Raw genomic sequence first — 15990 nt, 5'->3', positions numbered from 1 at the left:
TGATAATGTTATCATATTTCATTCATGGCTTTTTTTCTCCCTATAAGAAAAAAGAATAAACTTCTAAATAATAGTAGAGGATGTTCTGTGAACCAACTATTAACAGTTTAGATCACTGTTTGAAGGCGTGTTGTAGGTAATGCAAAATGCAAATTAATGAACAAACAAATGAATATACATTGCCTTCCTTGAAAAATGGGCTTTATACATTCTGCAGGATTATATTGGTTGAAAGATGGACTGTTATTTAACACCTGGTAGTAAAATTACATGCTTAATCAGGTTGATGCAGGAATCAAAATGTTCTGTTACGCTAAAAGGTGTGATACAACACATGAATTATTTTACAGCTGACATAAGAAACAGTAATTTTCATGGAATGTTATGCCAACTATACCCAACTCCTTAACCCTGATAAAAAATCCATGCTCAGGGGGTATACTAAAATTAACAATGATGCAATACACAACTTAGCAATGCACCTCTGCAACTAAACAAATGCTAAGCGTTGGCTATTTAAATAATTCTGCTTATTGGATTTCAAAATCAGCAAAAAGCTATTAATAAATAAATGATGTACAAAATAGGACTAATATGTTGCTAGAACAGCCTATATGTGAAACAAAAACAATTCAAACAAAAAACGTCCATGCCCACATAGTCTACATAAAATGGTTTTTTCCTGCCTTATATTTGAATAAGCACTTTGAAGCATGCAAAAGTAGAAGACCGAATGAGTACATTTTTAATTGTCAAATTAATATTTTGTAAGTAATTCACATTTAATGGATGTAAAAAATTCTTCTTTCTCAACATTTATTTATGCTAGAATTCTATATATGGTTGGTTAAACACAACACAAAGAGATGTGAAAGAATTTCCCTAAAAGTAAACACCCTTGTAAAATTACAAGTAAGTATTCAAGAATAAGTATAGAGGTTAAATTGAAAGTTTAAAAGTTGGAAAATCTAATTTGAAATTTAAAAAGAATAACTCTATTTGACAAGGAAACACTTAGAAAAAAGATTGGTTTGCTATTAGGAGACTGATCAATCCTAGTTGGTACTTTTCTCTTTCCCACACACACATACAAAAAAACAACATTTTTTAAGCATAATATTAAGTATTTCATGTTAATGAGAATGTGACAATTCTAAATCGCTAAAGAGAAAAAAAGTATTCAGCGAACAAAAACTTTAATAAAATGCCTAAATTGTCAAGACCAAATCATAACCAATAATCACCTTCCATTAATCCACTGGTAACATCTAATTCATTATCGGACTGGTCCCCAGTTACTTTATCTGGAGAACGTCGTAACTTTTTCTTCACACTCCATCCTCTTATTTTCTTCCCTGCTGTAGTTTTAGGACCAGGTAACTTCATTACAAATGCTTTCTGAACATACTTTGCCTTTATCCAAGATTCCCTTATAGATCTGCAAATACAAATTTCTATGTGGAATAGCCATAAAGCTAATAAAATATTCCAGATGCAGAGTTGTAATTTTTATAGATTTACAGTAGACGAAACAGATTTTAATTTGGTTACTATTTTGGTTTTGTTTGGTGAAGAATACATTATAGTCTGCTGACAATTTGTGTGGTATTCTGACCTTGACCTTTGATCTCAAAATTCTACAGTGGACTACTTCTTTTCAAGAGATATTCTCAAGCTAAGTTTTGTGAATGATGGACATATGATTTAAAAGATATCATCAATAAACACAATTTGCCATCAATTGCTGCTGTGGCCTCGACCCTAGGATTAGTAAATGCTACATTAAGTATGGGTTTTCCTCATCCCACTCATCCCATGGGGAATTCTCAAACAAAGTTTGGTAAAAGTAAAATATATGGTTTAAATGATAACATCTGGAGAACATAATTTTGCCCATATTTCATTCTATCAATTGCTGCTGTTACCTTGAAATTAACTTTTTTTATAAAAAACACTCTGCTATAATCCTATTTCATTACAATAAAATTACAAAAAAAAAACCTTTGATTTCTAAACAAACCTTTTGCATTCTGCAGTTGCCCTAGTTGCTATGGTTTCATCAACATTCTTTTCAAAAATTCTATTAATAATGTCGTTTCCTAACTCAGCCATAACCTTTAACTGTTCTGGTTCCCAGGCATCCAGAGTTATGGACCTTACTTTGGACAGGTGAACACCAAAACTTCTGTAATTATCAATGACTATGTTAATTTGGAGATGTATAATTGATACACTGGAATATAAAAACAGGAATATTCATGTTGTTCTTCTAAGCAAACACCCATCTGTTTTTTCAATGTATTGGAAAACAGTAGGTAGCGATAAAAAAATCACTTGACAGGCACATAAAGAATGTAGCAGGGTTAAACATGTTTAACTCAATCTTACCCTTAACCTGTGACAGTGGTGTTACAGCACAGGCACATTACAACTCATTACTGATAAACTGTGGACTAAATATGAAGCCATTATGTTCAGTATTAATTGTAAAAAGTGTGACAATTTAAAAGTTCATTGAACTTCATTCAACCTGTTGAAAAATTCAAAGTATCAGCATAAAGGAAGTAGGTTTCTGACAGAACTGAAAAGAGCTAACATTTTACAACTCATCAATGTCAAGCCTAATGTATCTGATACAAAGTGTGACAGAAACAATTGTCAGACAAAAAGACAAACGAAAGGACAGAGAGATGAGTGAATGAAATATAGCTCCCTACTCATTGAATGGAGTATAATAAAACAAATGTCTATACAGAACAACTGTAATGAAACAGAAATTTTGTTAATCTTTGTTGAAAAATTATTCCTTCATGACTAATTAAGTCAAATGTGAGAGTACAAATTAACTAAATGGTATGACAACATTTTGTTTCAATCCTCCTGGTCTAATAAGACCAAAAATCTAATAAAACAAGATCTCGGTGAAAAACAAAAATTGTGATTGTGACAACTAAAACAATATACTACCTGTGAATTCCTGAACATTCAATACATAATGTTATACCAAGGTTAAGACTAGCCCATCTTGGATCTTGGGATCCACAATCACTACAATGGTCATTACCAGGGATGGAGAATAACTGTTGTAATCGTCTGAAATTATAAGAAATTTATATGTGTAGTAAATATACATAGTCCACTTTAATAAATGGTTTTTAATTTCATTTACCGTTCCTACTCGCTTATTAGTCGGAAAATTGGGAGTAAAATTCATAATCCAGAGAGGGGGACCGACTAATAGACGAGATCTAGCGACCAGAGGAAAAATCCAAGCTTGAGAAAAGTGGTCAGGAGTGAATTTCCTGGTCAAAACTACGTTTTTGATTGCCAAACCTACATAAATCAATAAATAAAAAGTTTTTGTTGAAAATAAATGACTACAATACTGTCTTTGTGTTTTTTTTGTTCTTTGGTATACATTTTCTGCAAATTCGTGTTGAAATGCTACTGTTTCCGGTTTGTGTATTGATTTTCATGGTCACATGGTTTTCCTATAAACCCAAAAGAAGAGCCAAGAACCAAAAATGAAAAGGAGATAACAATGTACCAAATATGTGAAAGGATGTTTTCAGCGGAGTTATTTTGTCATTATTGTGATATCATGATATCAATTCAATGCTTATAAATCATATAATAATAAAAAAATAATTTTAAGATTCATTCCCAAAATCAAAATATTATTCATTAAAGTGTCTTAGGTAAACAAAAATTACAAAATTGATTGACAAGCCAATATAATCCATTGATAACCCCAATTAAGAGACAAAGAGTTGTATTTACTAAAGGTGTGGAAACTATCAGTGATAGGTAAACAGAAGACACTAATGAGTTGGAGTTAGTTATTTTAATACATTGATTAGCTTCACTTAATTTTTTTAATCCTTTAATCATCACAATATAATAAGAATTATGAAGTGTACATGCTCATTTAACACCGAGTTATGTATGCTGTGAAAAATATTTTCATCAAGTGTTGATTGACTTTAAATTTTTCAGGTTCATATTGGTTTATATTCGCTTTTCTCAAACAATAGGTTGTTAGTCATACCCTACAAAATCATTGATGCATTACGTAAACAACACATGGCTAATCAAACATTTGAACAGTAAACAAAACAAGAGGAATGAATACATCTTTATTATTAACAGCAATATAAATTATCATGATGAGCATCAACTAAATTCAAACCAAACAAACATTAATGCAGAAATGAATATTATTCCTGGATTTGCATTTGTTTTACCGGCGTTCAGTTACTGTTAGCTGAAAAAAAAATGCCCAAATTTTGTTCGACTTATACAAGGGTCAAGACTAAATCCTTAGAATTTGGAGCTGAAAAGGTCACCCGACTTATAGTCGGATCGACTAATAGGCGAGTTTCTACGGTACTTCTCTTTTTTTTTATTTATCTAAATAATTTGACTATATACACACAAATGTGCTTGAAGTTTAGCAGTATTGTCTACACTAGTTTGACAACATGTAATTTTACATGCAAATGTGGTTTACTATGTTTAAGAGTTGTGTTTACAATAAATTGACAATATACATACAACATTGCTTGACTCTTGACTCACTTGAGGAAGAAAAGATTGTTGTGTAATGTCCAGTGGCAAATATAACAAACTTCATTTGGTCTCTTGTGGATAGTTGTCTTATTTGCAACCATACCATATCTATATATCAGGATGAAATAATGTACTCAATCTGATTTGAAATACTGATCATGCATTAATGCTTTGCTAACAAGGATCTATCAAAACTCTGCTTTCTATTCTTGTCATAAAAACATCAGTCAATGAAATTCCTGCCAACAAATTTTTGAAGGTGTTTATCATTACGACAAATCCAAAGGATCCCGAAATGTTTAAAACAGAAAGTAGGACAGAGCATTGTCTGATTCTTGTTAGTGAAGGACAGGATATATTTCAATCAGATTGAAATGTACTATGGATATGAACCATGCTTAGTACTTTACCAAAGAAGCAGTTTGCAGAAAGACATGTCAAACTAACTGGACAAATTATTCTGACTCAAAGCCAACCTGTCTTTGCTCATATTCTTACAAGCTACATGCTTAGTGGAGAAGCAGCTTGGGATTGAGCCCACAACCTCCCAGACCAGTCTTGAGAATCCTACCATGAGATCAGAGAGGTAGTGACAATAGTTTAACTATATACATACATCTGTGCTTTACTAAGTTTAGGAGTCGTGGGTACTTCATTTTCGACTGTCGTGTTCTCTTGAGGACTAGAATTGTCTTCTTCCTACAATTAACAAAATGTTGTGTTTTATCTGAACAATAAAGAAAACTAAAGATTCTATGGTGTACCCTATTATTTTAATTGTCAAATCATACTGTGTTAGTGTGTGTTAAATTTTAATGTGTTAGTGAGTGTAAAATCGTAATATGTCAATATGTCAATATGTGTAAAATAGTAATGTGCTAGTGTGTGTAAGATCATAATGTGTAAGTGTGTGTAAGATCATGATGTGTTAGTGTGTGCAAAATCATAATGTGTTAGTTTGTGTAAAATCATAATGTGTTAGTGTGTGTAAAATCATGATGTGTTGTCTGTGTAAAATCATAATGTGTTGATGTGTGTAAAATCATAATGTATTAGCTATAAAGTGTGTATAAAATCATGTGTTAGTTTGTGTAAAATCATAATGTGTTGGTGTGTGTAAGATCATGATGTGTTGTCTGTGTAAAATCATAATGTGTTGGTGTGTGTAAGATCATGATGTGTTGTCTGTGTAAAATCATAATGTGTTGGTGTGTGTAAGATCATGATGTGTTGTCTGTGTAAAATCATAATGTGTTAGTTTATGTAAAATCATAATGTGTTAGTGTGTGTAAAATCATGATGTGTTGTCTGTGTAAAATCATAATGTGTTAGTGTGTGTAAAATCATAATATATTAGCTATAAAGTGTGTGTAAAATCATGTGTTAGTTTGTGTAAAATCATAATGTGTTGGTGTGTGTAAGATCATGATGTGTTAGTGTGTGTAAAATCATGTGTTTGTGATTTGACCAACTGACCTGTTTCAGTTCTTGATTTTCAGCATCTTTAAACGCTTTGGAGATTCCTGACGTTATTTCAGTGATCCACATCTGACAGTCTGTATCAGAGTCTGCTTGTAACAGATGACTCCTAAAATCGAAAAAGGAAAATGTTAATCATTGCCCACATCTGACAGTCTGTATCAGAGTCTGCTTGTATCAGATGACTCCTAAAATCAAAAAAGGAAAATGTTAAATATTGTGCACATCTGACAGTCTGTATCAGAGTCCACTTGTAACAGATGACTCCTAAAATCGAAAAAGAAAAATGTTAAATATTGTGCACATCTGACAGTCTGTATCAGAGTCCGCTTGTAACAGATGACTCCTAAAATCGAAAAAGAAAAATGTTAAATATTGTGCACATCTGACAGTCTGTATCAGAGTCTGCTTGTAACAGGTGACTCCTAAAATCAAAAAAGGAAAATGTTAAATATTGTGCACATCTGACAGTCTGTATCAGAGTCTGCTTGTAACAGGTGACTCCTAAAATCAAAGATAAAGAAAATGCCAATCATTACCCTCATGGAACACCTGAGATCACATTTGCTTTTAGTGGTGTTTTTGTTGCCCATTCTTTAGTTTTATCAGGAGAGTTTTGTAGAATGTTGTTGTCTTTTCCTTGTTTTTTTTTTCCTTTTTTGCCATTATGTTGTAGGTTTCTCTTTTCCGCTTAAGAATCTAATAGTTCCTTTGGTATATTTCGCCTTTTTTTTTTACTCGTAAAACCCTTGTGCATAAACTGTCTTTGGAAGACGTACCATGTGAATGTGCGACCATGGTTGTATGTATATCTACTGGTTTACTTCAATGTATCCAACTATTAGGCTTGCATTAAATTATTTATCTATATTTCAGATTATAAATAGATATCAGAGATATATGACGGCTTGTTACATATTCATTGTTTCATAATAATTCTGAAATTTCAACTACATGCAAAAAGATGAACAATTATAATTGAATTTATTTCTAGAAAAAGTCCAGATGATCAATTTTGCCAACCCTAATTAGGTATTTTATAATCTTAAATATATAATTTACCATTTCCGTTGTGTCACAGGTAAAACTGCATTTACAACCCTCAATTGCCCAATTGATGGTGTCAAATTATCAAATACAGAACTGTTAATCATTAAATAGAATTATCTTTCTGTATTACAGTCTCTTTTGATTGTTTAATGACAGTTTAAAGCCCTGTCAGTCTGGTGTAAACTTTACCTTGTAGGGGATAACACTTCAAAACAGAATCGTCTCTCTGTGTCGTAGGCTGGTTTAACTGTACATAGACGTAGATCTTCTTCCATGATTGATAAAGCATTATGTGACCCTGACCTCTTCTTGTAAATAAGTTGGTTATTCTGTATTGCAAACCAACGTCTAAAAATAGAAAAACAAAGCGGATATTGATAAGCTTCTTCCTCTTTACAAATATATTCTGGTTCTTTAAAATTCTTAATAAATCAAAGGCAGAATGCCTAGAAAATAATTTTTAAAACCTCTTTAAAATTTAAACAATGTTATCTTTTTCTAATTAGGATGACCTTATTTGAATCACTTTCCTGTGGAGTTTATACAGGACAAGGGAGGAGACAGAAAGTAGCCATATAAATATTGGTATATAATATCCATAGCAATACATTATACTTCAGAACTTACAGTCAATATTCTGTGAGTAAAATATTTCTCAAATAAACCTTTCCATTGAAATATAGTCTGTGAGGAAAATATTTCTGCAATATTTTTTTCCATTGAAATGCAGATCTATATAAAACCATTTTTACCTTTCCATTAATTAAGATATCAGGTTTGAAATTTATAATTGATTTTGCAACACTGAGTGTCATCAAAAATATACTGTGTACCAGATTTTATAATAGAATGCTCTGCTGGGCGCAGCTTGATACGACCGCAGAGGTCGAACCCTGAACAGTTGGGGCAAGTATGGACACAACATTCAAGCTTGATACAGCACTGAATTTGGATTGTGATTAAATATTTGACACAGCATAGGTTTCTGATACAGAATGAATGTGGTCTAAGAACTTAAAATTTTTTAATTTACCTATTCAAACCATATCATTATTATTTGCTTTTATATATAAATCAGAAATAACCAATTTAAAATGGAAAATTTTAAAGAAAAAAAAAGGAAAAAAAATCCCTTCCCCAAATTTTTTGAACCCCCTTATGATTCATCACCCCCAAACTCAATCCCAGCCTTCCCTTTGAGGTATGGTACCTTGCAGTACAATTTCAGAGAGATCCATACACTTGAACACAAGTTATTGTCTGGAAACTAGAAAAATGCTTGTTTTTAGGCCCCTTTTTGTCCCCAAATTCCTTAACGTTTAGGGCAATAACCCCCAAACTCAAACCCAGCTTTCCCTTTGTGATATGGAACCTTGTAGTACAATTTCAGAAAGATCCATACACTTACACACAAGTTATTGTCCTGAAACTAGGAAAATGTTTATTTTTGCCCCTTTTTTGCCCCTAATTCCTAAAATTTTTAGGCAATTACCCCCAAAATCAATCCCAGCCTTCCTTTTGTGGTATGGTACCTTGCAGTACAATTTCAGAGAGATCCATACACTTGAACACAAGTTATTGTCTGGAAACTAGAAAAATGCTTTTTTTGGGCCCCTAATTCCTAAACATTGTTGGCAATTACCCCCAAACTCAATTCCAGCTTTCCCTTTGTGGTATGGAACCTTGTAGTACAATTTCAGAAAGATCCATACACTTACACACAAGTTATTGTCATGAAACTAGAAAAATGCTTGTTTTTGCCCCTTTTTTGGCCCCTAATTCCTAAAATTTTGAGGCAATTACCCCCAAAATCAATCCCAGCATTCCCTTTATGATATGGAACCTTGTGGTACAATGTCAGAGAGATCCATACATAACTTACAAGTTATGTCTGGAAGTTACAAAAATGCTTATTTTGGCCCCTTTTTGGCCCCTTATTCCTTAACTGTTGGTACCATAACCCCCAAAATCAATCCCAACCTTCCTTTTGTGGTATTGAACCTTATGGTAAAATTTCATAGAGATCCATTCACTTAAACTAAAGTTAGAGTGTGAAAACCAATGTGTCTTCGGACAACGACGACGCCAACGTCATACCAATATACGACCGCAACATTTTTTTGCGGCCGTATAAAAATGAAGTGAAGGTTATTATTTATTAAGGAAGAAATTTTTTCACCTTGCTTCTTATCTTTCTACAGTACATGCATGCTCCAGTTCTTAAACCACATCTTCTTGTATCTAATTAAATACTTAACTGTTCTCATAACATTAAAGGTACCAACTTTCCTGCACCAGATGTACATTTTGGCAATAAATGTCTTTTAAGTTATGCTTGAGGCCAAAATATTTGAAAATCCAAAACTTATTCAAAACATGAAGAGCTTAAAAACCAAAAAGTATTGCCAAAGCCAGGCAAGGAATCAGAGCTTAGGCTACATATAGTCAGATGACTATATAGTTAAGCAAAGATCTTTTTTTTAAAATCAAATATTGATCTTCCTTTACCAAATTTTGAAACAACAAAAACAATGAAAATGGGTAAAATAACCCAAAATACAGAGAAAAGGATAACTTAAATATATATATACCTCCTGCCTAGGCTACAGAAATGACATAGTAACAAATTTTACTTCTGGAAAGAGGAAAAGGGGGGGGGGGGGGTGTAATGCCTTTAACAAAATAAGGAAAGGTAACACCTATGATCCATATAAACAGGTGTACAAAATACTTGATAATTGTAACAATTTACCAGCACTTTTTGAAATAATTTTTTTTTTATAGTAATAAATATTTTCAAGGAGAAAAAACCTTTGGAGTTGACTAGAAGCAAACATTACCATTATTATAACTAGAGGCTCTAAAGAGCCTGTGCCGCTCACCTTGGTCTATGTGCATATCAAACAAAGGACACTCTAAACATTGTAGACGAGAATAGACCATGACAAAAATCTCTATTTTGTTGATTTTGTATTACTGATCTTTTAGTCTGTTTAGTTTCTCTCTATCTTCTTTAGTTTTTGCTCAAAACACAAATGAGGGTAAAAAAAATCCTCATTTAAGGGCAATCACTCCTATGAAGAGTGACAGTCTACTAACTATATTATTGACTTTTTAATAGATCTTGCCTTGCTGATCATTTTTGTGATTTAAAGTGTTTATTTATCTATTATAATTCAAATCATATAAGGCATAACGGGAAAAAAATGTTTCTCTCTAAATATCATAGTTTTCATGATAATAGGCAAAAATGAAAAAAAAATGGTAAAATTTGTCATTTATGGACAATAACTACTAAAAGAATTTGTCAAACAGTTTTGACGTATATGGACAATTGGTAGAGCTCATTATTCTGAAAATTTTTGCTCCTTTCAGATTTTCTCTATTTATAACGTTTCAAAAAATAATAGACAAAAATTGCATTATACCCCTATGTTCTATATTTAGCCATGTCGGCCATGTTGGTTGGTAGTCGCGGTCATCGAACACATTTTTAACTATATACCCTAATGATGATTGTGGCCAAGTTTGGTTAAATTTGGCTCAGTAGTTTAAGAGGAGAAGATTTTTGTAAAAGAATACAAAAATTTACAAAAAAATGTTAATAAATTGCTTTGTTGAGCGCAGCTGGATACGACCGCAGATGCCCAACCCTTAAAAGTTGGGGCCAAAATGGACACAATATTCACGCTTGATACAGGTCTGAATTTGGATTGTAATTAAATTTTTGACACATAATAGGTTTCTGACACAGAATAACTGTAGTCAAAGAACTTCAAATTGGTTATATGATTTTGTGCAATACACTATTTGAATTGACCCCCCCCCCAAAAAAAAAAAAATTTTACCCCGTTTTTTTGCGTTTGTGCAATACACTATGCTGTTGAATATTAACCCCCCAAAAAAAAATATTTGAAGAAATTTTCTTTTAATTTCTGAAATCTGAAATGAGAAAAATTGTCCCCCTCCAATTTTTTTCACCTCCCCCATTTCCCTTATTCCAAAAAATAATTCTTTCCCTCAAGTTATGGTCAGTATCTCAGACAATCATCATTTCTTAATACATAATTTACAAGCAGTGTAAGGGAGGTAATCAAACATTGTTATTTAAATTGATTTGGATTTTAATTTGGATTACCTCCCTTACACTGCTTTTAAATTGTCTCAATTGTCCTTTTACCAGAAAAACCCTTGTTTTCCCCTTTTTTTGCCCCTAATTCCTAAATGGTTTGAGCCTTAACCCCCCAAAGTCAATCATAACCATCCCTTTGTAGTATGGAAACTTGTGGTATAATTTCAGAGAGATTCATACACTTTAACACAAGTTATTGTCTGGAAACTACAAAAATGCTTATTTGGGCCCCTTTTTTGGCCCCCAATTCCTAAACAATTGGGACCATAACCCCCAAAATCAATCCCAACCTTCCTGTAGTGGTTATAAACCTTGTGTTAAAATTTTATTGATTTCCATTTACTTATACTAAAGTTATTATCCGGAAACCATCTGTCTTCGGACGACGCTGACGAAGGCGACGACAACGTGATACCAATATACGACCAAAAAATTTTTGATTTTTGCAGTCGTATAAAAACTGCAAAATTTCCTTAAAATTACCAATTCAGGGGCAGCAACCCAACAAAGGGTTGTCTGATTTGTCTGACAATTTCAGGGCAGATAAATCTTGACCTGATGAACAATTTTACCTTGTCAGATTTGCTCTAAATGCTTTCATTTCAGAGATATAAGCCAAAATCTACATTTTACCCCTATGTTCTATTTTTAGCCATGGCGGCCATCTTGGTTGGCGGGCCAGGTCATCGGATACATTTTTAAACTAGATACCCCAATGATGATTGTGGCTAAGTTTGGTTAAATTTGGTCCAGTAGTTTCAGAGGAGAAGATTTTTGTAAAAGTTAACGACGACGGACGACGGACGCCAAGTGATGAGAAAAGCTCACTTTGCCTTTTAGGCCAGGTGAGCTTAAAATAAGGAGATGTGGTATGATTGCAGATGAGACAACTTTCCACCAAAGTTCAAATGAAGTGGATGTAAGAAATTATAGGCATCCATATGGTTGATTCATTGATGTGTAGTGACTTTACCAAAGCATTTTTAAAATTCTCTTTAAATCAAGTCAACAAAGCATTTTACATTAAACAAAAACATCTTTTCTTCTTTTTCTGTACATAATATTAAAGTTCAGGAAGAAAGACAATGTTTGCATGCTAATACAAGTAATATTACATAATCAACTTACAAAGGAATAAAAAGATGAAAATATTCATTACTATATATTTCAATAGTGTATAACTTTTATAAAATATCAACAACGAGATATGCTTGTTTGTATTTAATTTCATACCAAATCAAAAGATCAATCTGCATTTTGATGAACTTTATATTACTGTAGATTCAACTACAAAACATGGTATTTTTATAATTATTGATTTTGTGGTTTTGGCAAATTCTGCACAAAAGTCTATATGAAATTTGTATTTTGTTCGACAATTTGAAATCATCCCATGAAATCAAAGAATATTAGTATCACACGAATAAAATTATATCCACTGTAATTTCATGATTTGGCTCAACCCATAGAATTTAGAAACATTGTTTTCCCCATAATTACGCTGAATCTACAGTAGGCTACCAAGCAATAAACAGCATGCAGTAATACCTGACTAACTGCTTTGTGTGACTGGACCTACAGGTTATATAAATAGCAGATTTATACATAACGTACAACACAGAAAGTCAAACATGGCAAGGTCTTAAATACATAACATACAACACAGAAAGTCAAACATGGCAAGGTCTTAAATACATTTACATACAACACAGAAAGTCATTTTAGATATAAAACATTTACAGTGCCAAACATATAGTCTAATATCGTAAGCCATTTAACCCAAAACAATCACAGTTACAAACATATATAAAACAGCATGCCGTGTCATGCATTATTTTGGGTCAGTAAGTTAAGAAAATTTTCACAACATTCTAATACCAAATATAAAGAAAATGTATCTAATCAATAAGTACAGATTGATTGATTGATTGTTGATTGTTTTCTGCCACTTTCAGCATCCTTGGCTGTACCATGGCTGCCAGTTTTTATCAGTATAGAAAGCCAGAGTGCCCAGAGAAAACCAACAATCTTTGGCAGGAAAATTGGCAATCCTAGACAATTGAGATCAACATGCCACATGCATGGTTCAAACTCACAGCCTCAGTGGTTACAGACTATTGAACTACTTAAACCACTTAGCCATTATGTCCCGACAATAAGTACAGCAATGAAAGATAATTAAGAAAGCAAGAATTTAGAAATTTGTTTTATTTTTTGTAAGATCAACATACATTAACTCATTCGACCCCAAGAGATTCCTGGAAAATCAGGCACTTTCGAAAATTTGCAAACATATGCAAATTAGTAGACTCTTGATGCTATAGCTGATGCTGATCTATTAAACTATATATTGAGATTTGGGGGTAAATGGCATGGCTGGGGGGTGGGGTGGGAGGTGGTACATTTTCTGGTGGGTTTGAACCCACCCCTCAAACCCACCTTTGTCATTCAAGTATTACCTAATAGTTACAGCAGTCCATCCATACTGACTGGAAGTAAATGTGACTTGAGTGTCCTGCTTGGGAATTATTATTGGCAAGCCAGGTCTGCCTAAATGTCCGTTTTTACAGATTTCTGACAAAATGGTGACCTAGATTTTAAAGACCAGTAACATAGTGGCCATCAAAAGACTCCCACCCCCACCTGATTTTGGCTACTTTTCATGTTTTTCCAATATTGAACTCTACAAAGGCCATTAAAGTTGCCATACTTTCATAAACACACATCTGAGAAGAGTTTATGGACCATGAATTACATGGTTGAAGTCCCTGCTGTCAAGACAGTTCAGCTGGGGCAGTTCTAAAAAAGTATGGAGGGTCATACGGGCCATCAAAGAATGGTGGTCGCCATCACGACTACAGGCGGGATTGGGGGCGAAGGGGTTAAGTGATTTACTTGGGTTATTATCCCAATGTTTCTATAACAAATCAATGGGTTTACAGAAACTGGATTGAAGCTTCCCTAGCAACTTTTTATTATAGTAACAGTACATAAAATTGTTTTTTGCTTCAGACACAATTGTCTGCTTTTCGAATATCCCTCCTTTTGAATGTCATAACCCCTCTTTTAAATTGAAAAGTTACTGCATAAATAAAGCTGGATTTCTCCTAACATGTGATTTGAAAGAAAGAGATCAGTTGATAAATTACATTGGCACAGTATTGAATGCAGGTATTAAACACTTGTGATTTCACTAAAAACTGTTTTTCCTCTGATAATATTTTCCACCAATCAGTTTTAAAATTCTGTTTTGAAATGTAAATTGTTTTTACAGGGAGATGTTTTATTTGCTGTTATATGAATAAATGTATGATCATAAACAAGGCTAAACTTTGTATCACAATAAATTGTACAACCTGGCTTACAAACAGTTATTAATGGCCTAAATTTCACAAAAGGTTGTATGACTTATGACTTAATAAACTATATAAATAACTATGGGTTATAAATTGTACAACCTTTAGTGAAATAAAGAGCAGCTCCTTTGAAGTGTTGCTGTTATTTGTTACTTTTAACGTTGATGTGTACTAACCTGACCCAGCTTTTGAATCCTTTACTTGTCTTCTTAAAGAGGTAGCCTTCAATAACACCGTTTTCACCATGGATAGAACTGGTAATTTGAGACAGATCCTGAAAAAAAAGTAGAAAATTGTAGATATATACTTCAATAAAACATATTTCACTGGTGATTTGATACAAATCCTGAAATAGAAGTTGGAAATTATAGATATATAATAACCTCGATAATCCATTTTCCCCCATTGATATAACTAACTATTTGAGACAGATTCTGAAACACATAGGAAATTTCAATTTAAACTTACTGTTTGAAAACTAGAGAGGTGATCTAGTGATCATAAATACCACTATTTGCAGCAACTGAGAGGTCATGATTTTGTTTAAGTAGCAGCATACTGTGAAATTTTATAAGATGTAATATATTTGCCAAAGGAGTAGGTTCAGTAAGACCCCTTTTGCGCCCCAAAATATATCAGTTTTACAAAATTGTTATAATGTAAACTTTTAGCTATTTATTGGAAAGTAGAATACTTCTGCTACATAAATATGGGCTGTTTTTGACAATACAATGCACATATATCGGGTACTAGCATCATTAAGTCATGCTAAATTACTGAAATCTTCACAATTTTAGCATTTGAGTTAAATTTTAGACGGTTTTCGTCTTAAATAGAAGTGGCCGCATACGTGTTCATTCTTAATATTTAAATGTAAGATGTATTTGATGATAATACATAACATATATAAAGGTTGAGGGTGAACACGGATGCGGCCACTTTCATTTTTGACAAAAACTATCTGAAAAGTGACATATTATGGCATATTTGAAAGATTTTTCATATTTAAGCTTGAATATGAGCGTCTGAAATGACTAAATCAGTTCAAATCTTTCACACAAACTAATTGAATCGACTGAAATAGACACTTAAGTATTTAAAAAGTGTACAAAATCTTTCATCAGATGAACCTGAAATTTGAGGCCAAAATAGGCCCTTACCGGACCTACTCCTTTAAAGGCAATGTATATGTATAACATTTTTCTGTATATCAGACAACCATATAACATTCTTTGGTCGTAAGGTGACCTATAGTTGTTAATTTCTGTGTCGTTTGGTCTCTGGTTGAGAGTTGTCTCATTGCCAATCATACCACATCTTCTTATTTTTGTAATTGGTGCCTTATTCTGTGCAATCCTATATAAATATGATGAAAACAGTGAAGTACGATAATGACCATAGAAA

At 32.8% G+C, this 15990-nt stretch overlaps 1 protein-coding gene across 2 annotated transcripts in view; it reads right to left on the bottom strand.

The window, feature by feature from the left end:
* The window catches only part of LOC127719372 (arf-GAP with coiled-coil, ANK repeat and PH domain-containing protein 2-like), a 97754-nt gene that overhangs the window by 39296 nt on the left and 42468 nt on the right, over window positions 1–15990 (bottom strand). For both annotated transcript variants that reach the window (XM_052225474.1, XM_052225473.1), the window contains 7 exons: window positions 14763–14860; window positions 7288–7446; window positions 6046–6157; window positions 5186–5268; window positions 2968–3093; window positions 2021–2185; window positions 1245–1438 (listed from right to left, as the gene is read on the bottom strand). In XM_052225474.1, coding sequence (XP_052081434.1) covers window positions 1245–1438; window positions 2021–2185; window positions 2968–3093; window positions 5186–5268; window positions 6046–6157; window positions 7288–7446; window positions 14763–14860 — 937 coding nt within the window. The remainder of the gene's footprint in view (window positions 1–1244; window positions 1439–2020; window positions 2186–2967; window positions 3094–5185; window positions 5269–6045; window positions 6158–7287; window positions 7447–14762; window positions 14861–15990) is intronic.

This window comes from Mytilus californianus, unplaced genomic scaffold, assembly GCF_021869535.1.
Source record: "Mytilus californianus isolate M0D057914Y unplaced genomic scaffold, xbMytCali1.0.p SCAF_11, whole genome shotgun sequence".
Lineage (NCBI taxonomy): Eukaryota > Metazoa > Mollusca > Bivalvia > Mytilida > Mytilidae > Mytilus > Mytilus californianus.
The sequence above is the reverse complement of the archived record's forward strand: the minus strand, read 5'-3'. Positions and strand labels throughout refer to the sequence as shown.